This window comes from Leptodactylus fuscus, chromosome 5 (assembly GCF_031893055.1).
Source record: "Leptodactylus fuscus isolate aLepFus1 chromosome 5, aLepFus1.hap2, whole genome shotgun sequence".
Lineage (NCBI taxonomy): Eukaryota > Metazoa > Chordata > Amphibia > Anura > Leptodactylidae > Leptodactylus > Leptodactylus fuscus.
This window is the reverse complement of record NC_134269.1, coordinates 192,678,041-192,701,713: the sequence shown is the minus strand read 5'-3', so window position 1 is coordinate 192,701,713 and position 23,673 is coordinate 192,678,041. Positions and strand designations below refer to the sequence as shown.

Below are 23,673 nucleotides of genomic sequence, written 5' to 3'. Positions count from 1 at the left end.
CTTTTCAAATTGTGTTCATGAAAAACTGTAGATTCACACTGAAGGCATCAAAACTATGAATTAACACATGTGGAATTATATACTTAACAAAAAAGTGTGAAACAACTGAAAATCTGTCTTATATTCTTATAAACCTTTTGGTTTGATTCCTGCTTTGCACACTCTTGGCATTCTCTTGATGAGCTTCAGACCCTGGTGTCTGAGACGTCAGACCCTCTGGGGTCTGAAAAGAAAATAATCCGAGACCCAGAGGGATACAAGCAAAACTACTAGTTACTGTCAGGGTCTGGGGTTGCTAGGTGGGGTGACATAGACACACAAGTCCAGTTTCTTTTAGTCCAAAACAAAGGTAGAGTTTATTTTCACTCATAAAGGTAGTGCAGCAACAAAAGGAAACAATACAAAAAGAAATACCTGCCCAGCTAGGCTCTAACTAAACATAGAATAGGTTACCTCACCTAGAATAACAGAAATCCAAAAAGCCAGTAGAATCATTCAGGACACAGCTCCCAAAAAAATATGACCTCTCTGTCAGCTCTCCAGCCAAACTCTGCCAAAGTGTTGCTGCTGCAGCTGGCTTCTTAAGCCTCCTTGAAAAGGAGACTCTCTGCAGCTGAGTCGCTGCTGGAACATCCCCAAAGTGTGGACTGGAGGGAGGTGGAATGACAGGTCCCACTACCAATCATACCTGTCATTCCTAAAAATCCAGCCCAGTACTGAGCATTTACCAAAATGTTCAGCAGACGAAAGTTTTCTGCTGAGAACAAACACTCCTGGAGTTTTCTCATCTCACCCACCTGAGTAGTCTGGGTGAGATGTACACCCCCTCCATTACCTAACCAGCCATCGGCTAACATTACCTATCTCCTGACTCCCCTGCATTCTCCGTCGCTGTCGATCATCTTCCGGGACGTCATGTGACCGGGGCCCTAAGTTGCGGGTCATATGACGTCACGCAAGTAGGCCGAAGCCTGCCTGGAGAGGTAAGGAACACAGTTTTTTATGTTATCTTACCTCTCCCGGGCCTCTGATTGTAATAGTGCTTGTGGGGCCCGCGCCGTCACTTACCGATCCCAGCCCCTGCCAGGATCGAAAAGTAAATAGAGCCCGTTACCGGCTGGCGTAACTCCAGCCGGTAACGGCCTATTAAAAAACCCAAAAAACGCAGCGATAGCGGCAGTCGCTAGGCCCCTAATGTACTGGGCCCTGTGGCAGCTGCTACCACTGCTGTCACGGTAGTTACGCCACTGTATACGTATATATATATATATATATATACCTCATAGTAGGTTAGATTGGATGAAGACACAGGTACATTAAGTTCAACCTTTAACCCTTTAGTGTTGATCCAGTGGAAGGCAAGGCACCTTTGCTAAGAGCACTGTAAATCATGTCTGGCAAAGGTGTTTGGGTCTTTATTGTAGCTGGATGTTTTATTTTAGCACATAATTTTTTTTTATTTTTTAGCTAACTTTAGGCTATCACTGTGCAGGATTTGTGTTTTTGGTATGTTGATAGTTCCTGCATTTGTCAGGTGAGCTGTTACTGTTTTGTGTCTTATTTTTGGGATGAGGTGTGGGTATGTCCTATGTCAGTGATTGTGTAGACTTGCACAGAACTCTATGAGTCTAACCATTTACTCCTATGTACTTATAACACAGGTCAGACTGGAATAGTGTGTTTTCCATGGCTCTTTTTATGGAGCATATGCTAGTAGATGACTATCTTCAAGATGCAAACATGCGGCGTATCATAATAGGAACTGCCCGCTGTCTTGGACAGGTAAGACGTTTTTTTTCTTATAACAATAATAAAATAGTACCCTGACACATGATGTATTTCTATTACTTCAATGTTTTATGGAAGCAATATCATTCGAGAACAGTATAAAGTAGCTGTATGTTTGGCCAGGAAACATGGTTTGTGCATCGGTCACATTTACTCGTACAAACGAGGCTCAGCTGAGAGGATATGCTGAGTCATACAGGCAGGGGTGAACTACAGAAAGCTGCCCCCCCCCCCCCGGTGGAGGGGGTGGAGCGAAGAGGCGGGGCTTAGCGCCGTTCGCAGGCAGAGAGCAGGCACGGAGAGGACTTTCTCTCTGCCTGAGCGTGAGGGGAGGCTGCTGGAGCATCGCTGCTACAGTGGCATCCCCAAACCACCGCTTGGTGCTAAGCCAGTCCAGGACAGCTTGTCCTGGACTGGCTTAGGTAATCAAAAATGCCGCCCTCCCTGGGGTCCTGACATAGCGCCGCCTGAAGCGCTCGCTTCAGGTCGCCTCATGAGAGGTGCGGCGCTGAATACAGGATTACTATAGTAGCATCTCATCATCATTTCTGTCACTGCATGTGGAGGAGCAGCTATTACATTCTTCTCCATGAGTTCCATATTTGTTTCATACACTTTTTTTTTTACAGTTGACTTTATTAACAACATGACATCATCAAATAGAGACAACCATGTTAGAAATCGCCTAGAGACAGATAGTCGTGTAAGAAATAGCCTAGAGACAGTCAGCCTTGTTAGAAATAGTCTAGAGATAGACAGTCCTTTTATAAATCACATTTATATCAGTCAAGTAAATACCTGCACAGAAAAGTAGATAAAATAAAGACCTTTTTCTACCATTAGTCTTATTTCTATGTCCCTATGTCCTGTGTGCAAACCAAACACATTTGTAACCAGTTGCTTACCAAATGCCAGGGGTCTCCTGATGTGTTTGCGGTGACCAGATCGAAGGTAACGCTGCAGTTGGGATTGCGGGGTGCAGACAGCGCAGACTTGTCACGGTCTTTGGGCACGAGAGCACAGCGCTGGTCCTGTCCCACATCACCACCACTGGTACCGGTGATGAGGGGACTGCACAAATGTTGGTGGTGATTGTTCCCCCAGGGCGCTTCCCCTATACTGTGCTGACTGGTGGTGTTTGGAGCGCCCTGATTGCCTTGTTGGTGCAGAGACAGACACAGAAACCGTTGTAACGTTGCACCACAGATGAACTTTTACTTAAAACTCTTCCAAGGGTGTGGACGCACAAATGCTTAAACCATTTCTTCAGGACACAATAACAGGGAACACCTGGTGACACAGCAAAGTCCTGGGGTGGAGGGTAGACTTGATGAAAAGTAATCCTAGTCCTTTAAATGTCAGTGTTACAGCTCTAAGGTGCATCTGGGTTCCTATTTGGCTCATAGGAGGATGCCCACCACCAGTCTTCATAGTTCAGAGTTTCGGGGTGTAATAATCATGGTGGGGGATGTTCCACAGGTCTGGCATTGGCCCCTGGATCCTGTGATACTCGCTATGGAGCTTGTGTTCCAGAATATTCTCTCCACAGGCTCATGCTGACAAGATGATGATACCTGAACTCCTTCAGGACGATGGCTAGGCAGACAGGGGACAGGATCTTCTCAACAGTTGGAGCATGTCAGTTCTCCAACCTTGCTGGTCTGTCTAGAACAGGGGTCCTTAAACTACAGCCCGCAGGCCACATGTGGCCCACCGAGAACATTTATCCAGCCCACAGCATGTGGCCCGTGCACCATCGCCTGTATCGCTCACTAACGGGGAATCTGATTCCCCAATAGTGAGCGGATCGCTGCACATACAATTGAAAGCTGTCAGTGTAGGCTGTGGTTGCGCAACCTACACCGACTGCAGAGAGTGACCTCTGCCCCGACGCAAGCATGATGACGTCATCGCGCTTGCAGTCTGAAGGAGAAGGACGCTCTTCATGGGCAAGTATAAAAGAGTGAGTGTGTGGTTGTATGTGTTTGTTGTACTGAGGAGCATATGATACAGTAGTGGGCGTAATGAGGAGTATATAATACAGTGGGGTGGGGGCGTAATGAGGAGCATATAATACAGTGGGGGGGGCGTATTGAGGAGCATATAATACAGTGCGGCTGGGGGGGGGCTTAATGAGGAGCATATAATACAGTGGGGTGGGTGTACTGAAGAGCATATAATACAGTGTGGGGGGGGGTGTACAGAGGAGCATATAATAGAGGGGGGGTGTACTGAGGAGCATATAATACAGTGGGGTGGGGGCGTAATGAGGAGCATATAATACAGTGGGGGAGTGTACTGAGGAGCATATAATACAGTGGGGGGTGTACTGAGGAGCATATAATACAGTGTGGGGGGGGGGATGTACTGAGGAGCATATAATACAGTGGGGGGTGTACTGAGGAGCATATAATACAGAGGGGCGGTGTACTGAGGAGCATATAATACAGTGGGGGGGGATGTACTGAGGAGCATATAATACAGTGGGGGGGGATGTACTGAGGAGCATATAATACAGTGGGGGGTGTACTGAGGAGCATATAATACAGAGGGGGGGTGTACTGAGGAGCATATAATACAGTGGGGGGGATGTACTGAGGAGCATATAATACAGTGGGGGGGGGATGTACTGAGGAGCATATAATACAGTGGGGGGGGGATGTACTGAGGAGCATATAATACAGTGTGGGGGGGGATGTACTGAGGAGCATATAATACAGTGGGGGGGTACTGAGGAGCATATAATACAGCGGGGGGCGTACTGAGGAGCATATAATACTGTGGGGTGGGGGCATAAAGTGGAGCATATAATACAGAGGGGGGGTGTACTGAGGAGCATATAATACAGTGGGGGGGGGGTGTACTGAGGAGCATATAATACAGTGGGGGGGGGATGTACTGAGGAGCATATAATACAGTGGGGGGTGTACTGAGGAGCATATAATACAGTGGGGGGGGTACTGAGGAGCATATAATACAGTGGGGGGGGGGTGTACTGAGGAGCATATAATACAGTGGGGGGGGATGTACTGAGGAGCATATAATACTGTGGGGTGGGGGCATAAAGTGGAGCATATAATACTGTGGGGGGTGTACTGAGGAGCATATAATACAGTGGGGGGGGGGGGGTACTGAGGAGCATATAATACAGTGTGGGGGGGGTGTACTGAGGAACATATAATACAGTGGGGGGGGGATGTACTGAGGATCATATAATACAGTGGGGGGGTGTACTGAGGAGCATATAATACAGAGGGGGGGTGTACTGAGGATCATATAATACAGTGGGGGGGTGTACTGAGGAGCATATAATACAGTGGGGGGGGTGTACTGAGGAGCATATAATACAGTGGGGGGGTGTACTGAGGAGCATATAATACAGTGGGGGGGGTGTACTGAGGAGCATATAATACAGTGGGGGGGGGGTGTACTGAGGAGCATATAATACAGTGGGGGGGGGTGTACTGAGGATCATATAATACAGTGGGGGGGGTGTACTGAGGAGCATATAATACAGTGGGGGGGGTGTACTGAGGAGCATATAATACAGTGGGGGGGTACTGAGGAGCATATAATACAGTGGGGGGGGGGGTGTACTGAGGAGCATATAATACAGTGGGGGGGGGATGTACTGAGGAGAATATAATACTGTGGGGTGGGGGCATAAAGTGGAGCATATAATACAGTGGGGGGGGGTACTGATGAGCATATAATAGAGGGGGGTGTACTGAGGAGCATATAATACAGTGGGGGGGGGGGGCGCTACTGTGGAGTTTATAATGTTATTTATTTTTTTTAAATACCTGCACTAAGCTCACTGCTTACTTCACAGGACTTCATTTCTCTCTTCTTCTCCTCACTAACTCCAGAATATCCTCAAATTCTCCTCACAAAACACACAGCAAGTTCCTGCAGGGGTGTTACCATGGAAACCATTAGCTGAACCCTCCCCTTTACCAGGTGATGTCCTCCCATTGGACATTTGATTACTATTCAATCCCATGGGAGGTGTGATGCACGTGTGAGACTCACTAGGTGGCGCTGTGTTGTGAGACTCAGGATCCCCTGCTATGTCACACAGGTTACATAATGTAATACAATTATACCAGACTAGCTTTTGCCCGCAACTTCGTCTGCAGTGTTTGGAGAATTGGGTGGAGACAGACGGTTTTCGGGAACATGTCCATTGGCGATGTCATGAGGAAGGGACATGTGGTGGAAAGGCGTAGCCGTGCTTTTTCAGTTGATTCTTTGAAGTGGATATGTGACTGGAAGCATTATACCGTGATGTATGAGGGTGAGTTCACACGGAGTAAACGCGCCACGCAATTCAGCGCGCTTACGCCACACTTTTTTACGGTGCGCATATGCGCCGCTTTAACGCTGCGTAGACGGCGTATACGCGCACCGTTAAAAAAAAACGCGGCGGACACGCTCCGTAAGCACGGCAAATTGCGTGGCACGTAGACTACTCGTGAACTCACCGTGAGAGTGTTTTTTACTTGTGTATGTGGTGTAGTGGCGTATTTTATTTATAGGAAGTGTTTTGTGTGACTTTTTGTTTTAGTGCACTTTTGGGGTTTGAACTTACTTGTGTATGTATTGTAGTGGCTTATTTTATTTATAGGAAGTGTTTTGTGTGACTTTTAGTTTTACTGTACTGTTTGGGTTTGAACCTGCAATCATGTGATTGCAAGTCCCATAGACGGCAATCCAAGTGTATTGCCGTGTATGGAATATAGAGTGTGTTAGCACTGCGGGAGTCTTCAGTAGGCTCCCGGCTGGGCGCGGAACAGCCGGCTCCTGCGAGTTCAGACAGGAGCCGGTCTGCAACGTAGAAGGTATGGGGGGGGGGTTAACTGTTCATGCCTGCAGACAAACAGCATTTTGATTGCAGGCATGTTACTATTGAAGGTATGGGGGGGGGGTTAAGTGTGCATGCCTGCAATCAAAGTACATTTTGATTGCAGGCATGAGGTATACCCGGCAAGCAAAGGAGATTGTATGTGTCTTACTATCGCGGCTGGTGTTAGGGCAGCCGCGATGGTAAGATGTGAATGAGCGTGCTCGGAGGCGGGAATATGCTGGCGGCTGGAAGCGAAACAGGTCGGCAGGCAGGAGCCGGCCAGCGAATGAAAGGGTGGGTGGGTTAATGGCGGCCATGAGCAGCGGGGCTCCGCGTGTGGCGGAGACCCGGTTGCTATGGTCACCACAGGTTAGGAATGCAGGAAAGTGGCCGCCGTGAGGTGAAGCGTGGCGGGGGATGTGGCGGTGGGCCGTGATGGTCGTCCCGTACGGTGTGGGGCACTGTGGAAGAGCTTGTGAGGTGTTTTTTTTTTTTTTTTTTTTTTTTTTTTGAGGGGGAGGGGGGGGGGAGTGGTGTTGTAGGCCGGAGGTGATGTGATGTGCCGGATGGCCGGGCGACTGTGGTGAAGGACAGAGGAGGAAGAGCAGGGCAGCTTATGTGTGTGCTGCGAACTTACCGGTGAGTGTGCAGACAGTGAAGGAAAGTTGCCGGGTCGGGGCTGAGTGGCGGTACGGGCCAGACTGTGTGTGCGCTCTGCGTGGGAACTGTGCGTGTGGCGTCATCAGTGAATCAGTGAAGTGCAGTTGGTGTGAGTGGCCAAGCGGTGGCGCGCGGCTGATAAGAGAAGATGGCGGTGGCACGCGGCTGATGAGAGAAGATGGCGGTGGCAGAGCGGGAACTTTGTTTTTGGGGTTATGTGAGTGTGTAAGGTGTGGAAATACATGTAAATGTGATGGAGTGGGGTTAGGGCTACCGTAGAGGCAACAATATGGAGTGTGGAGGTATTTTGGGGCCGGAAATGCAAGGAAGTGTGTGTGTGGGGCTAGGAGTCCGACTTTTGGGACTGTCCTGCTAAGGAGCCATGTTGTTTAGTGGCACGAAAAGTAGCCTAGGTTTCAATCGCAAGGAATAACTATGTTTCTGGAAAATTTTACGGAAATCCGTCCAGCCGTTTTAGCGTGATTGAGGAACAAACATCCAAACATATACTGCAATATTACCTCAGGATATATACAGCTACAGAGTCCTCTCCTGTATTTGCCATAGACACTGCAGACATGGCTGAGTCCCCTCATGTATTTACCACACAAAACAGGCATGGCTGATATATCATATATACTGCAGTATTACCTCAGGTTATATACAGTCACAGAGTCCTCTCATGTATTTACCTCACACTGCAGACATAGTTGATATCTCATAAATACTACTACCGTGTTTCCCCGAAAGTAAGACAGTGTCTTACATTCTTTTTACCCCCAAAAGTCCCACTATGTCTTACTTTCGGGGTATGTCTTATATTGGGAAAACCAACCACCCCCCCCCCCCCCCCCCATCATCATCATCATCATCAATTACATGAATTGAAGAGGCGGCACGCGAGGAGTTAAGCAGCTGCCGGCAAAGTCTGCGTGCCGCTTCCATACATTGCAATGGGAGCGTGCTGTTCAAATAGTATTCGTTCATCTCTAACTTCAATTGTAACTTCTTACAATTGAAGTTAGAGATGAATGAATACTATTTGAATAGCAGGCTCCCATTGCAATGTATGGAAGCAGCAGGCAGACTTTGCCGGCGGCTGCCGCTTAACGGGATTCTACCATTAAAAGAAGTTCTTTCCTCTGACCACGTCGGAAAGCCTTAAAAAAGGCTATTCGTCTCCTACCTGTTGCCATAGCCAGCGCCGCCTTCTTCCTCAGCTGCGTCCGCCCCGTCTGTGTCCCCGTCGGGCCTCATGGATGACGCATGCGCAGTCGGCTCTAACAGGCTCTCGCAGCCAGAGCCGACTGCGCATGCGTCATCCATGAGGCCCAAAGAAGAGACAGACTGGGCGGACGCAGCTGATGAAGAAGGCGGCGCTGGCTATGGCAACAGGTAGTAGACGAATAGCCTTTTTTAAGGCTATTCCGACGTGGTCAGAGGAAACAACTTCTTTTAATGGAAGAATCCCTTTAACTCCTCGCGTGCCGAGCGCTTCCATTCATTTCAATGGAAGCGTGCCATTGAAATGAATAGAAGCGGCTGGCACGCGGGGGGTTAAGCGGCCAGTCCTTCTTCACAGCGGTGTGCTGTGAGAGCCGGGGGGAACGCCCCCTCCCTCTCCGGGGAGTTCCCCCCGGCTCTCACAGCACAGCGGAGCCCCGTGTTTCCCCGATACAGTAATACAGTAACACCCCCCCGAAAGTAAGACAGTCTTACATTGTTTTTACCCCGAAAGTCCCACTATGTCTTACTTTCAGGGTATGTCTTACATTAGCCGACCTCCCTAAAACCCCCGATACGTCTTACTATTGGGGGTGTCTTACTATCGGGGAAACACGGTATATAATACAGACTGTTCCTGGGGACTGAGGGTCTGTCTATGGTGGAGCTAAGAGGACACATGTAATGGAGGTCCTGTGGTGAGAGAGGGACAGCCTGGTACAGTGTGGTGAGGGTGATGGAGGCCGCACTGATACTCCCTGTATATACCTCCAGCTCTGCTAATACTGACCATGCTGGGGATAAGTTAAAGTTGATCATTTCTATGTAATTTCTCAGGGCTGTATACAGGTCATACTGTATATACTGGCTATACTGTATACAGGTCATACTGTATATACTGGCTATACTGTATACAGGTCATACTGTATATACTGGCCATACTGTATACAGGTCATACTGTATATACTGGCTATACTGTATACAGGTTATTTTTAATTGGCGGGGTTATGTGAGTGTGTAAGGTGTGGAAATACATGTAAATGTGATGGAGTGGGGTCAGGGCTACCGTAGAGGCAACAATATGGAGTGTGGAGATATTTTGGGGCCGGAAATGCAAGGAAGTGTGTGTGGGGCTAGGAGTCCTACTTTTGGGACTGTCCTGCTAAGGAGCCATGTTGTTTAGCGGCACGAAAAGTAGCCTAGGTTTCAATCGCAAGGAATAACTATGTTTCTGGAAAATTTTAGGGAAATCCGCACCCTCAGCCCAGCCACAGACAGCTCTGGGATGCCACATGTCTATAAGTAGGCCCCAGAAACAGTAAGCAAAAGACTGCCATTCAGTGACGTAACTACTGCAGAAGCAGCAGAGGCAGCTGCCACAGGGCCCGGGCCATTAGGGGGGCCTGGTGACAGCCGCTACCGCTGCGTTTTTTTTTGCTTCTTTTTAATAGGCCGTTTAATAGGCCATTACGGGCCCTATTTACTTGCCGATCCTGGCTAGGCCGGGATCGGTAAGTGACACCGCGGGCCCCACAAATACTATCATTATACTCGGGGGGTCTTTGCAGACCCCCCAAGTATAATGATCGGCGGACTGGGAGAGGTAAGGGAACGTAAAAAACACTGTTACTTACCTCTCCACGATCCTGCCAGGCCTCCTTCCTAGTTGTCTGACGTCACATGAACCCGGCCTGCTTCCCGGATCATGTGACGTCCGACGTCATAGAAGAAGGACAGCAGTGGAGAAGTCAGCGTAGGAGCCGGGGGACAGGTAAGAAACAGTAATTTTTTCTGTTTTTATTCCCCCGGGCTTACGATTATTGTACTCTGGGGTCTGAAAAGACCCCAGAGTATAATAATTGTTTATGGGGGTCCATTATGGGGGATAATACTGTGTGCAGTTTTAAGGTGTAGGAGGGGGTATTAGAGCAGTAGGGGCATAGCAATTTGGAGTCACTGAGCCACCCTGGGCGCTCCCCACTGCTCATCCAATTCTGAAATAAAGGAATACGGTACACCCAGTCATCAGTGTAACACTGTCCAGAATCAATGGCAACAAAAGTTGTGAACAAACATAAAGTAAACCATATCTTAATAGTGACCCCCAGTCTGGAGCTCTAAACTGATCGAAACTATGGGCAAATGAACTATATACTCTATCCATGCTATTACATAGACGCTAGTGCGCATGTGCAATACCTACGCGCGCTTTTTGCCAGTTTAAAGCACTCCTAATTTGGATACACGCTATCTTCACGTCTGGCTACATACTGTTAACTCTTGCAGCATATTCGGTGACTCATCTATCTGCAAGGATAAGTGTGTACTTTGGTAATACACTTGATAAAGGGGGAAGCCCCAAAACGCAGTCCACTGCATCGTGTATTAGGAACCTAATAAAAGAACGTGTTGAAATAACGGATTTGGAGCAAGCGCAGTTCTTTTTCATCCATTGGTCTGTCTCCCTATATCAGGGGTCTCAAACTCAACTCAGCATGTGGGCCGCAGAGCAAGATCCCAGCCAGTCGGCGGGCCGCACTGAGGCAAATTTAGCTCCACCCACTTTTATGTTGACTCCGCCCATTCATTTTTCATGTGCCCCCACACTGTATAATCCTCCTACAGTCTCCCGTAAACTATATGCTCCCCCTCCATCTTTCCCCCAGTTACATGTACACCCTTCATCTGCCCCCAGATTCATGTCCCTCCATCTCTGCCCCCAGGTTCATGTCCCCCCATCTCTGCCCCCAGTTTCATGTCCCCCATCTCTGCCCCCAGTTTCATGTCCCCCCATCTCTGCCCCCAGATTCATGTCCCTCCATCTCTGCCCCAGTGTCATGCCGTTCTCCCCCCTCCCTTCGTCTGCCCCCAGTGTCATGAGCCCCTTCATTCCACCTCAATGTTTAAAGAGGACCTTTCACCATTTTGCCCACAGGCAGTTCTATATACTGCCGGAAAGCTGACAGTGCGCTGAGTTCAGCGGACTGTCGGCTTTCCCGATCTGGGCCCGGTGTGAAGAGCTTAAGGTCCGGTACCGTAGCTCTTCTATGGTCAGAAGGGCATTTCTGACAGTCAGTCAGAGACGTCCTTCTTCACAGCACAGCCAATCGCGCTGTGCTGTGAGAGCCGGGAGGAACGCCCCCTCCCTCCCTGATAATGCTCGTCTATGGACGAGTACTGTGAGCAGAGGGAGGGGGGAGTTCCTCCTGGCTCTCACAGCACAGCGCATTTGGCTGTGCTGTGAAGAAGGACGTCTCTGACTGAGTGGCAGAAACTCCCTTCTGACCATAGAAGAGCTACGGTACCGGGACCGTAAGCTCTTCACACCGGGCCCAGATCGGGAAAGCCGACAGTCCGCTGAACTCAGCGCACTGTCAGCTTTCCGGCAGTATATAGAACTGCCTGTGGGCAAAATGGTGAAAGGTCCTCTTTAACACACAAAACAACACTTATACTCACCATCCAACGCTCCCCCGCCGCGCTCTGCAGTTTCACTAATAGACCTGTAGGCGCAATGTGATGATGTGACGTCATCACATCGCGCCTTTATGTCCACTAGCCGGAACGTAGCAGCTAGTCACTCTAGGGACGCCGGATCCGCGTTGAATACATTGCGAGATGATTATATCCACTAGCTGCTAGTGCCACGAGTTTGAGATCCCTGCCCTATATAATACTGTGTGCAGGGGACCCTATGGGGTATAATACTGTGTGCAGGGGCCACTAAGGGACATAATACTATGTGGAGGGACCACTATAATACTGTGTGCAGGGGCCACTATGGGGGATAATACTGTGTGCAGGGGCCACTATGGGGCATAATTCTGTGTGCAGGGCCACTAAGGGACATAATACTGTGTGCAGGGGTCAGTAAGGGACATAATACTGTGTGCAGGAGCCACTAATGGACATAATACCGTGTGCAGGGGCCACTATGGGGCTTAATACTGTGTGCAGGGCTTACTAAGGGACATAACAGAGTGCGGAGGAAGGGGTCGGTCGAGGTCTTCGGTGTTGGTTGGGGAAGGGGGGAGCCATGTCAAAAGTTCGCCACGGGGCCCCACCATTCCTAGTTACTGCTGCCATTGTACTGTATGTTACATGTATTCCATATGGGAATGAGGCCTAATTCTGTGTGATTCCTTTGGTGTCTATTGTGTAACGGATCAAGCAAAATTAATTTATTTTTTTTTAATGTAGATTGTGAGCCCCATATAGGGATCACAATGTACTTATTTTTTCCCCATCAGTATGTCTTTGTAGCATGGGAGGAAATCCACACAAACACGGGGAAAACATACTAACCCCTTGCAGATGTTGTTTCTGGGGGAACTAGAACCCAGGACTCCAGCACTGCAGTGCTAACCACTGAGACACCATGTTGCCCCAGATCAAGCAGAAATTTGTCGCTCCCATTATACACCCATTTCTAGGGCCAAGTGTCGGGAGGCAGCGATCACCACAACCTGTCGATCAGCACTTGTCTACAAGACATTGACATAAGCCGATTAACACTTCATAGGGAAGGCACAGTCGTAAGGCCCAGAGGCAGGTCATAATAGGTAAACTACAATGGTAGGTCTGAAAGTCTTTAAAAGGTCTCCAGCCACTAAAATATCTAATTGGCTTCCTGCAATTGCATATGGGGCAGTGGCGTAACTACCGGGGTAGCAGCTGCCACAGGGCCCGTGACATTAGGGGCCCGGCGACAGCCACTACCCCTGCGTTTTTTTCTTTTTTTTAATAGTCCGTTACCGGCTGGAGTTACGCCAGCCTGTAATGAGCCCTATTTGACACTGCGGGCCCCACAAATACTATTACACTCGGGGGTCTTTTCAGACCCCCTGAGTATAATGATTGGAGTCCCCGGAAAGGTAAAGGAACATAATAAACATGTTACTTACCTTTACACGCTCTAGGCAGGCTTCGGGCCTAGTTGTCTGACGTCCCTGACGTCACATGACCGGGGCCTGCGTCCCGGGTCATGTGACATGAGTTTGTCATTAAAGAAGGCCGACACCACCGAAGACTGCAGTGGAGCGGGAGATAGGTAAGTAATAGTGTTTTTTTTTAAGTTTCTTTTGTTTTGTTTTTTTAAGTTTCTATCCTCCTTGGTGTGCAGAGGCCACTATGGGGCATAATACTGTGTGCAGAGGCCACAATGGGCATAATACTGTGTGCAGGGGCCACTATGGGGCATAATACTGTGTACAGGGGCCACTATGGGGCATAATACTGTGTGCAGGGGCCACAATGGGGCATAATACTGTGTGCAGGGGCCACTATTGGGCATATTACTGTGTACAGGGGCCACTATGGGGCATAATACTGTGTGCAGGGCGACTATGGGGCATAATACTGTGCACTATGGGGCATAACAGAGCGCGCAGGAATGCGGGGGGGGGGGGGGGTGTCGGTCGGTCTAGGTCTTCAGTGTCAGTTAGGAAGGGGGGGGGGGCATGTCAAAAGTTCGCCACGGGGCCCCACCATTCCTTGTTACGCCACTGATATGGGGGTAGCAGGGGCAACGGGAAGCTAGAAGAAACCCCTTCCCCCTGTGTGATGTATTCCACAATCAGCACCCACCATCATAGAACATAAGTGTTACTGGTTCTTTAGAGAGTAGCCTTTGTTTCTGCTGTACCCTACTGTCGGCATTGATATAAACTATTATATTCTGGGGTTACAAGTGTACTTATTGAAAGATCATCTGACCAATAACAATATACGTCTGAATATATGTATATAGTCTGACTGGTGAACATTTATATGATCATGGTGCTTTTCTTCTTAGTGCCTTGAAAACTTCAGAGATATAAAGTCTCACAAGCCCTTCATGGTGGTGGTGAAGGTCCTTCAGAAGTGTAGAGATGAAGTTTCCAGATCTGTCTCAAGGTATTTCAATATTAAAACAATACTTATACACCTAAATAAAACAATACATCTAAAGTAAAATATTACAATATATAACTAAGACTCGTGTTTTGATTTTGTTATTTGGAGTGGGAACGGGGTACAAATAGATATTGTCTGGAATGCCAAGGGCTGAATGTTTTTTTGTTTTTCTATACCATTTTCTCTAATCCTTTTCTTCCTCCCTTTGATAGGTTTGGAATGCAAAACTGTGGAATCTGCCAGAAAGAGCCCAAAGAGCCAGTGTGCCTTCCGTGTGATCATATTTTCTGTAGGGTTTGTCTGAGTGAGTGGTTAAAACCTGGCAAGAAGAACTGTCCCTATTGTAAAACACAACTGCCAGATAACGTCACTATTGTGGTGTCTGATGAAGTCAGGTAATTGATTGTTACACATATGGGTAGTTAAGGAGAACCTTTCACCACCTTGACCAATTCCAACTCTTTGCATCCCATCAAAAGACACTCCTCCACTAATTTCAGCAGGAAGAATACATAAGAGACAGAACTAGAGTCCCCTGCAGGATTTTATTGAAAGGAGCCAAAAACCTTTCAAGTAAAAGGGGTGGAACTCCAGTTCACTGGCACCACTGCTACAGTGGATGAAGCTGCAGTACCACTCCTATTATTTGAATAGGAGCAGGTTACACATGCTCCCTGTCTACAGCAGAAGTCAGAACAGCTGATCTGTACAGGGTCTGAGTGCTGGGCTCCCACAGATCAAATACTGATGATCCTGTGGATAGGTCATAATTAGAGATGAGCGAGTACTGTTCGGATCAGCCGATCCGAACAGCACGTTCCATAGAAATGAATGGATGCACCTGGTACTTCCGCTTTGACGGCGGTCGGCCGCTTAACCCCCCGCGTGCCGGCTACGTCCATTCATTTCTATGCGAGCGTACTGTTCGGATCGGCTGATCCGAATAGTACTCGCTCATCTCTAGTCATAATTAGAGATGAGCTAACAGTAAAATATTCGATGTTTGTTATTCGTTTTGAATAGCCGCTCAATATTCGACTATTCGAACGAATATCGAACCCCATTATAGTCTATGGGAGAAAATGCTTCGTTTCAGGGGATCCCACCATTCGACTCAGGAGGGTCACCAAGTCCACTATGACACCTAAGCAAATGATGCCAACACCTCTGCAATGCAACTGGGACAGCAGGGGAAGCATTCCTGGGGGCATCTAACAAGCCCAAGTCACAGTTTTACCCCAACATCACAGCCTATCAACTACACACTTCCCACACTCAAAAAAACCTCTATCAAAGTGGGAAAATACCTGGAAACCTTCTTTACTCCCCAAATGGATGGACACAAACCCAAATTTAAGCTCAACAAACATTAACAAGCACCCCTTTAAATCACGTTCCCCATGACAACCACAGATGGAATAGGCAATGGGAAATCCATCAGTACCCACCCTGAACTGTCATTGTGGATGTGTGTGTGTGTGTGATGTTGTAAGACCTTCCAAAATTCACTTTTCTAGCCCTTAACATGAGCCCTTCCAAATTAAATTACAGGCCCTTAAGCTGAGCTACCAGCAGAGATTGAGGCCCTTTAGGTGACTTCAGCCTCTTACCAGCAGAGTTTTAGGCCCTTTAACTTAGTTCAGCCTTGCACCAGCAGAGATTTGTTGGTTCTTTGGGTGAGTTGAGCCTTTAAACAGCAGAGATTTAGATTTTGTCCCTTAGAGTGAGTAGAGCCTTTAAATAGCAGTGCTTTTGGCCCTTGGCATGAGTAGAGCCCTTAAAAAGGAGTGTTTTTGGCCCTTGGCATGAGTAGAGCCTTGCACCAGCAGTGTTTTTGTCCCTTGGCGTGAGTAGAGCCTCTAAAATACAGTGCTTTTAGCCCTTGGCGTGAGAACAGCCTTTAAAAAGCAGTGTTTTTGGCCCTTGGAGTGAGTAGAGCCTTTAAAATACAGTGCTTTTGGCCCTTGGAGTGAGTAGAGCCTTTAAAATACAGTGCTTTTGTCCCTTGGAGTGAGTAGAGCCTTTAAAAGCAGTGTTTTTGGCCCTTGGAGTGAGTAGAGCCTTTAAAATACAGTGCTTTTGGCCCTTGGAGTGAGTAGAGCCTTTAAAAGCAGTGTTTTTGGCCCTTGGAGTGAGTAGAGCCTTTAAATAGCAGTGCTTTTGGCCCTTGGAGTGAGTAGAGCCTTTAAAAAGCAGTGGTTTTGGCCCTTGGAGTGAGTAGAGCCTTTAAAATACAGTGCTTTTGGCCCTTGGCGTGAGTACAGCCTTTAAAAAGCAGTGCTTTTGGCCCATGGAGTGAGTAGAGCCTTGCACCAGCAGTGTTTTTGGCCCTTGGAGTGAATAGAGCCTTTAAAATACAGTGTTTTTGGCCCTTGGGGTGACTCGAGCCATGCAGCAGCAGTGTATTATTTTTTGGCCCTTTTGGTGACTAGAGCCTTGTAGCAGCAGTGTTTTATTTCTAGGCCCTTGGGGTAAGCCCTAAAACATTAATTTTCAGGCCCTTAGGGGGGGAGCCCTAAAAAAATTAGATTTCAGGCCCTTGGGAGTGAGCCCTAAAAAATTGAGTTGCAAGCCCCTGGGGGGGTATACTGGAATTTTTTTTTTTTTAATAATAAAAAAAATTATTATCACATTCAGGAGTAGGGGCTGAGGTTGTAGTAGTAGTAGTAGTAGGAGGAGGATGCGGAGTATGAGGAGGAAGAGTAAATTGGGTGCTGGCAGCTTCTCTCCAGTACCTGGACTCTGGAGTGGATACCCAGCTATATATCCACATCCTCGCCCATGTCCCCTGCTGCTGCTGGCAGCCCCTCTCCAGTACTTGGACTGTGGAGTGGATATACAGCTGGGTATCCACGTCCTCGCGCACGTCCCCTGCTGCTACTGACTAGGGGCACTGCTGGCAGCCCCTCTCCAGTACCTGGACTGTGGAGTGGATATACAGCTGGGTATCCACATCCACGTCCTCGCGCACGTCCCCTGTTGCTACTGACGAGGAGCACTGCTGAAAGCCCCTCTCCAGTATCTGGTCTGTGGACTGGATACCCAGCTGGATATTCACGTCCACGTCCTCGCCCACATCCCCTGCTGCTACTGAAGAGGGGCACTGCTGGCAGCCCCTCTCCAGTACCTGGACTGTGAAGTGGATATCCAGCTCTGTATCCACTTCCTCGCCCACATCCCCTGCTGCTACGCTGCATGATTTGCAGATTGATTTTTTATTTAGCTCTGAAAAGAGCTGTTATTTCCTGCCTAACTAAAGCTAATATCAGTATATCACACTGAAACCAAACTCTATCACTCCAAAACGAAAATGAGACGAAGATGGCCGACACTATTCTTATGAATCAGAGGTCACATGTTTTCGGCAGCCAATGGGTTCTTTCAGTTTTTTTCACTGCCTACGTTGTCGTAGTTCCTGTCCCACCTCCTCTGCACAGTTATTGGTGCAAAAATAGCGCCAGGAAAGGTGGGAGGGGATACAAATTTTTACTGCGTTTGTGGCCTTGTATTCGATTGGAATCGAATATCCCGAACGGCCTGATATTCGATCAAATACCTATTCGATCGAACGGCGTTCGCTCATCTCTAGTCATAATCATGAAAAATTCATTTATGGACGGAAAACCCCTTTAAGTTCCTTGGACAGTCTTACCACAGCCACGAAAAATAACAATAATAGATCAGTACAAAAGTAAACTTCTGATATACAATACATTATGATACTTTTTTTTTCTTCTTCTTTACTCTCACTTCTTAATACATTATGATTCTAAGTTAATATAAATGCATTATTTGAAGGGAATCCATGCAGAAAAATGATCAGTTCCGGAGACGCTGTAATGGATTCTTTGTTGATGTTGTGTGTACCATGTGCTTCAAAGACCGTACTCCACCGGACAAGGAGGTCATTGACCATCTTATGTCATTACTCTTTGCTGATAAGGGTAAGGGCTTTTTTTTCTTTATTCTTTTTCTTTAAAAAATTAATATTGTACCTGACAAAAACAATGACTATATTTGCAATCTTAGGGCTGGAACATTACACAAGATCTCTTTCCCTGTTTGAGGATGCAGTTGACCAAACCCCGGTGCTTCGTTCCATCTTACTGAAGTTGTTATTGAAATACAGGTAAAGCTCATAGTCAATGCTGAATTGTCATTCTCTTTACAAACCAATTTGTCAGGTGTTTTAAAGGCTCTATATAAGTTTTATAATTGAATATATTTACAAATATTGTTCAGCTTTACAGATATAATGGGATATGCTCAAGATTATTTCAGCAAGGTGGAGAGAAATAACCTTCTTACTGTGTTGGACACTACAGAAGTCTACGTGCTGTTTGTAAACTGTCTAGAGGTAATATATATACACTACATGGACAAAAGTGCTGGGACACCGATATATATTATACCTACAGAAGTTTTTTTTATAAAATCCCATTCTAACTCCATAGGCATTAATATAGAGTGCCCCTCCATTCCACTTCTGGAAATGCTTTCTGCAAGGTTCTGGAGTGTGTCTTATGACAGATTTTGCCCATTGATCTAGAAGATAATTGTAAGATTAGACACTGATGCTGGCACAAAGCAGTAAGGCAGGTAATGTTCTCCTGGCATTCACCAAACCCAGACTCATCCATTAGACTGCCAGACTGTAATTGTGCTTGGTCATGACAGCCTGCTTGCCGCTGTTCAGCCAGAGAAACCTATGCAATGCATCATCAGTGAATTAGCAGCTTTTTTTTTATTTTTTTTTGTAAATGTAGATTGTGATATCTATTAGTATGTCTTTGGAGTATGGGAGGAAATCCACGCAAACACAGGGGAACATACAAACTCCTTGCAGGTGTCCTTGGCAAGAGCCGAAACCAGGACACCAGCGCTGCAAGGCTAACCACTGAGCCACCGTGTTGCCTGAATTAGCAGTTTTTATGTACTGTGCGCATCACCACAAAATCTGCACTTTGTAAGGCATGTCCAGCTAACTGTACGTTACATGTCATGATTTATGCTTGCTGTCAGAAAAAGAGAATTCTGATTTATACCCAGTCAAATCTGTAATGTTTTGCTGAACCTCTATAGATCGGTGGGCCAGTTATGTTCTCCTACATCTATTTATTGTATAGATTACACATTCAACTCAGCAGGGAGAGCGGCTCATGCAGACAATGAGAGAATTCAGTTCTGAAGGCAACAGGATTGTGTTTGTTAGTGTTATTAGTTAGTGTTATTTTCAGGACTGATTTCAGGGCTGCATAATCTCTCTACAATATAAGTAATGTACTGTAGTTGTAACAAACTGGTTTGACCTTGGGCCACTCCTAAGGGAGTTGTCTAAGTAGCCTATCTGAACAGAGATCTGGACTTTGGTGTGGGTAGATGACCATTTGGTGCCTTTTATAGTGGTTTTGGTGCTGCTGAAAGCTGGCCTAAGGTTAAAAGATGATGGTGGAAGGCACCAGGGGATAAGCAAGAGAGTATTCTAGGAACAAGCCAGAGGTCAGGGCAAGTGGAATTCACATGTATTCAGGAATGGGCAGATAATCAGGACAGGCAGCACAAATGTGATGGCCAATGACAATCCGATGCCAGGCACAGATATCAGACAGAGCAAAGAACAGCAGATGGGACATAGGGAACAAGCCAAGGGTCAGAAACACAGGTTAAATTAGTGTAGTAGACCATAGCCAGGAAACTAGTGAACTAGAACCTTTGCTCAAGCACCAGTTTAAGGCTTGAACATGCTTTTATAAAGAAGAAAGCCAAAGCAAGCATTGTACGCATGCCAAAAAATATAGCAGGATAGGAAGAGGAGCAGCATGGCAGGAATGAACATTGGAAGTGAGCTATGTGTGCACGCCTGCCCAGAAGGAGCAGAACACCAACAGAAGCACACCAATAGTGTTACAGCAATGTATAATATTTGTTCAGTAAAGATCCTGGACTTTTCAAGGAACCATGTGGACTGAATTGGCATCTAATGTGGATATTTTGGATTGTTGGAGGGTAGAAGAGAACAGTCTTTGAACCCTTGTGGCATGAAGGTGAAGCCAGGAGGTATACATTTTGCTTTATTGTGCATATACGGTTAGTGCAAGATGGCTTTGGGCCCATTCACACGGAGTAAAGGCGTGTGTATTTTTGCAAAATACGCCTATAAAAACACACCTGTAAAATGTCATTGAAGTCAATGGGAGTCTTATTTTTACACATGTATTTTTACATGTGTATTTTGCAAAAATACACGCGTGTGAAGGCTCTTTACCGGGAGTTGCCTGGGATGAGTCTAGGACTCAACTCCCACAAATTAAAATGTAAAATTCTGCCAAACTCTGGGAAATCCTGTTGGTTTAAATTACAACCTTGGCTCTGCTAATGTCATATAGTGAATGAAGTAAACTGTTCATGATAAATTTTATTTATTTTGCAACTTTATTGTAGGATTCATTGTTTGAAAAAGGACAAAGAATCCAGAGTGATCCTTCACACAAAGAAAAATACCTCAAAGATGAAGGATCTTTTCTGGAACAATACATACGTGGCGAAAAAAAATCTGATACTACTGTACAATTTCTTCAGGATGTGGCAAAAGTTAGATTGGCCCTAAACACAGCGGCAGAATTATTATCTGTCAAATCCAAAGGTAAATTGGAAAAGTTATATTTCTAAATATGGATCATAAAGTAACACTAGAATGAAATGCCTATTTTGTTAGACTGAAAGCTTCTTAAAATGTGTCCTTGAGGAAATCCTTCCAATTTTGGCTTAGAGGTCCATCCGATCTTATCTGGACTTTGTGAGAACTATGAGAAGGGAGGGGTATAGACCCAAGAAGAGGAGAATATTATTAGAGATGTTGGTATTATTAAGGCTCTGTTCACATCTGTAGCAAAGGGCTTTGTGGCAGATTCCATCTTATTTGATGAACAAAGTAGCAATGAACACAGTGTTGATGTTTCTGTAGTTTTGATGAAAATAACATCGGAACCCAGCAGACCATCATTACTAGACAAAGGGACCTGTCGGGTGCATTTGGTATCCATCAAACAACAGATCTGACACTGCATCAAAAATGGAAGCCATGACACCGATATAAAGAGAACCTTTTTTTTTTTTTTTTTTATGACTAGTTTCCTTGTATGCTCAATGGGGTTGTCCAAGCAAAATAAATATTTTTAAATAAGCCTGGGAGAGGTGAAAAAAAACCCCAAAAACTCCCCTGTCCCCAATGCTCTGACATCCTCCCAGTGCAGTCCGGTCCTGCTGCTCCGGTGTTTTCTTAAAGTGGAACTGCTTGACGACCCTTCCACTAAAGCCGCTCATTGGCTTCAGTGGTCACATGCAACAACAACAGACTAGGAGGATCGCACCGCGCTGGGAGTAACTGGAGTATCGGGGACAGGTGAGGATGAGTCTTTCTTTCTTTTTTTTTTTTGTTCTTTTTTTTTTCACCACTTCTGGGTGAATTTTTTTTTTTGTCTGGACAACCCTTTATAGGCATTTCAGTGGTGTCTGTGAAAGATAGCACCCACACCTATCATAGTGAATGTAGTCATTCACACACTGTTTTTCTCATGGAACGAGAAATACTGAGAAAAAATTGTGGCATTCCCTAATTATTTTTTTTTAACTTTTCTCTACACGGCTTGGTGATCGAAGTCTATGGGTCTGTGATAAAAAAAACAAAAAAAAACAGCTAACTCATGGGTATCATTCACATGCTGTCTGTGCTGCAAATAGAAATTCTTCCTGAATATTAAAAGATTTTTATTAAATATATATTACCGTATATACTCGAGTATAAGCCGACCCGAATACAAGCCGACCCCCCTAATTTTAACACAAAAAACTGGGAAAACTTATTGACTCGAGTATAAGCCTAGGGGGGAAAGGTTGTACAGATGACAGGCTGCTGGATGTGGAGCCATTTTTCTATGACTATAAAGTAATAGATATTTTATTTTAGGAGCCACCAATGAGAATTACTTGCAGTGTGTGAAGAAGTTGTGCTCGATGTCTGGCAATGACTGGTATAGAGTTTATCTAATTCGAAAACTGGCAAATATGGATGGTATCGACACTGTGCAAAGGCATTTTAAGGATGCAAAGTTTGTGTGGCTTTTTCCTAGAGCAATGCTACAGAATAAGGTAAAATCTATCTATCTATCTATCTATCTATCTATCTATCTATCTATCCATCCATCCTCTCTACCTTATCTATCCAGCTCCAGGTTTGTGTAAGACCTTGGGCTTGAGTCTCAGTAGGCCCTGTTTGGAACAACTCCTGTGCACCACAGCAAAAAAAAAAAAAACAACTGAAATTGGGTGGTTTTTTTTTTTGCAGAGGCAGACCGACTGGAATGGATGTCTGAACCTGTTCAAATTTTGGAAAGTAAAGAGGAACATGAGGCAGACATCTGCCCCGAATTACTCTTTATTTTCTGCCCCCGACTCACAATGCGGGGCATCATCATTCTGTTGCAGTTTTTCACCACTGATTAGGCCCAAATAAATAAGTCTAACCAGTGGGGAGTCGCAGGCCGCGACCTCTGAATCAGCTGCAGAAGCTGATTCAAGCAGGATGCTCCAATTGTTTTCAATGGGATGCAGAATGAGGGAGGAATCTGCCACTGATTTGGGGACTAAATCTGCCAGAAAATCAGATTCCACCATGTGGAATGATACTTTTTTTTTTTTTTTTAAATCTAGATTGTGAGCCCCATATAGGGATCACAACATACATTTTTTTCCCTAAAGGTATGACTTTGTAGAATACAAACTCCTTGCAAATGTTGTTCCTGGCAGGATTTGAACCCAGGACTCCAGTGCTGCAAGGCTGCAGTGCTAATCACTGAGCCACTGTGTTGCCTCAGGGAAATGATACTTTTAAGGGAGCCTGCACACAGTGTTTACGCTCGCTCATTCTGAACGTGAAACTCGTTCAGAGTGAGTGGCGTAAAAAAACAGATCCCATTGATATGAATGACACATGTGCGCTGCCCACTGAAATCGTGATGATGTTTGCGGCCGCAAACTAGCGCGGCACATACGATCCCCGCTCCCATTGAAATCAATGGGAGCGTGTACGGCCCGCAAAGGGTCCCGCGGCACAGACGTGCCACATCACGCGGCACGTTACACCGTGTGAACCCTCCCTAAAGGTTGCTAAAGCCTTAAAATTGTGCACAATGCAGTCCTATGTATCTTCATGTTTGACTACAGATAAATCCTGTGGACTCTGCAGCCATACTCCATTCCTT

General features: G+C 46.3%; 1 protein-coding gene across 1 annotated transcript in view; it reads left to right on the top strand.

The window, feature by feature from the left end:
- The window catches only part of LOC142204587 (E3 ubiquitin-protein ligase RNF213-like), a 170,999-nt gene that overhangs the window by 114,341 nt on the left and 32,985 nt on the right, over positions 1-23,673 (top strand). Inside the window, 8 exon segments of the mRNA XM_075275902.1 lie at positions 1,662-1,782; positions 14,313-14,413; positions 14,626-14,808; positions 18,212-18,357; positions 18,443-18,542; positions 18,656-18,770; positions 20,855-21,056; positions 22,380-22,561. Coding sequence (XP_075132003.1) covers positions 1,662-1,782; positions 14,313-14,413; positions 14,626-14,808; positions 18,212-18,357; positions 18,443-18,542; positions 18,656-18,770; positions 20,855-21,056; positions 22,380-22,561 — 1,150 coding nt within the window.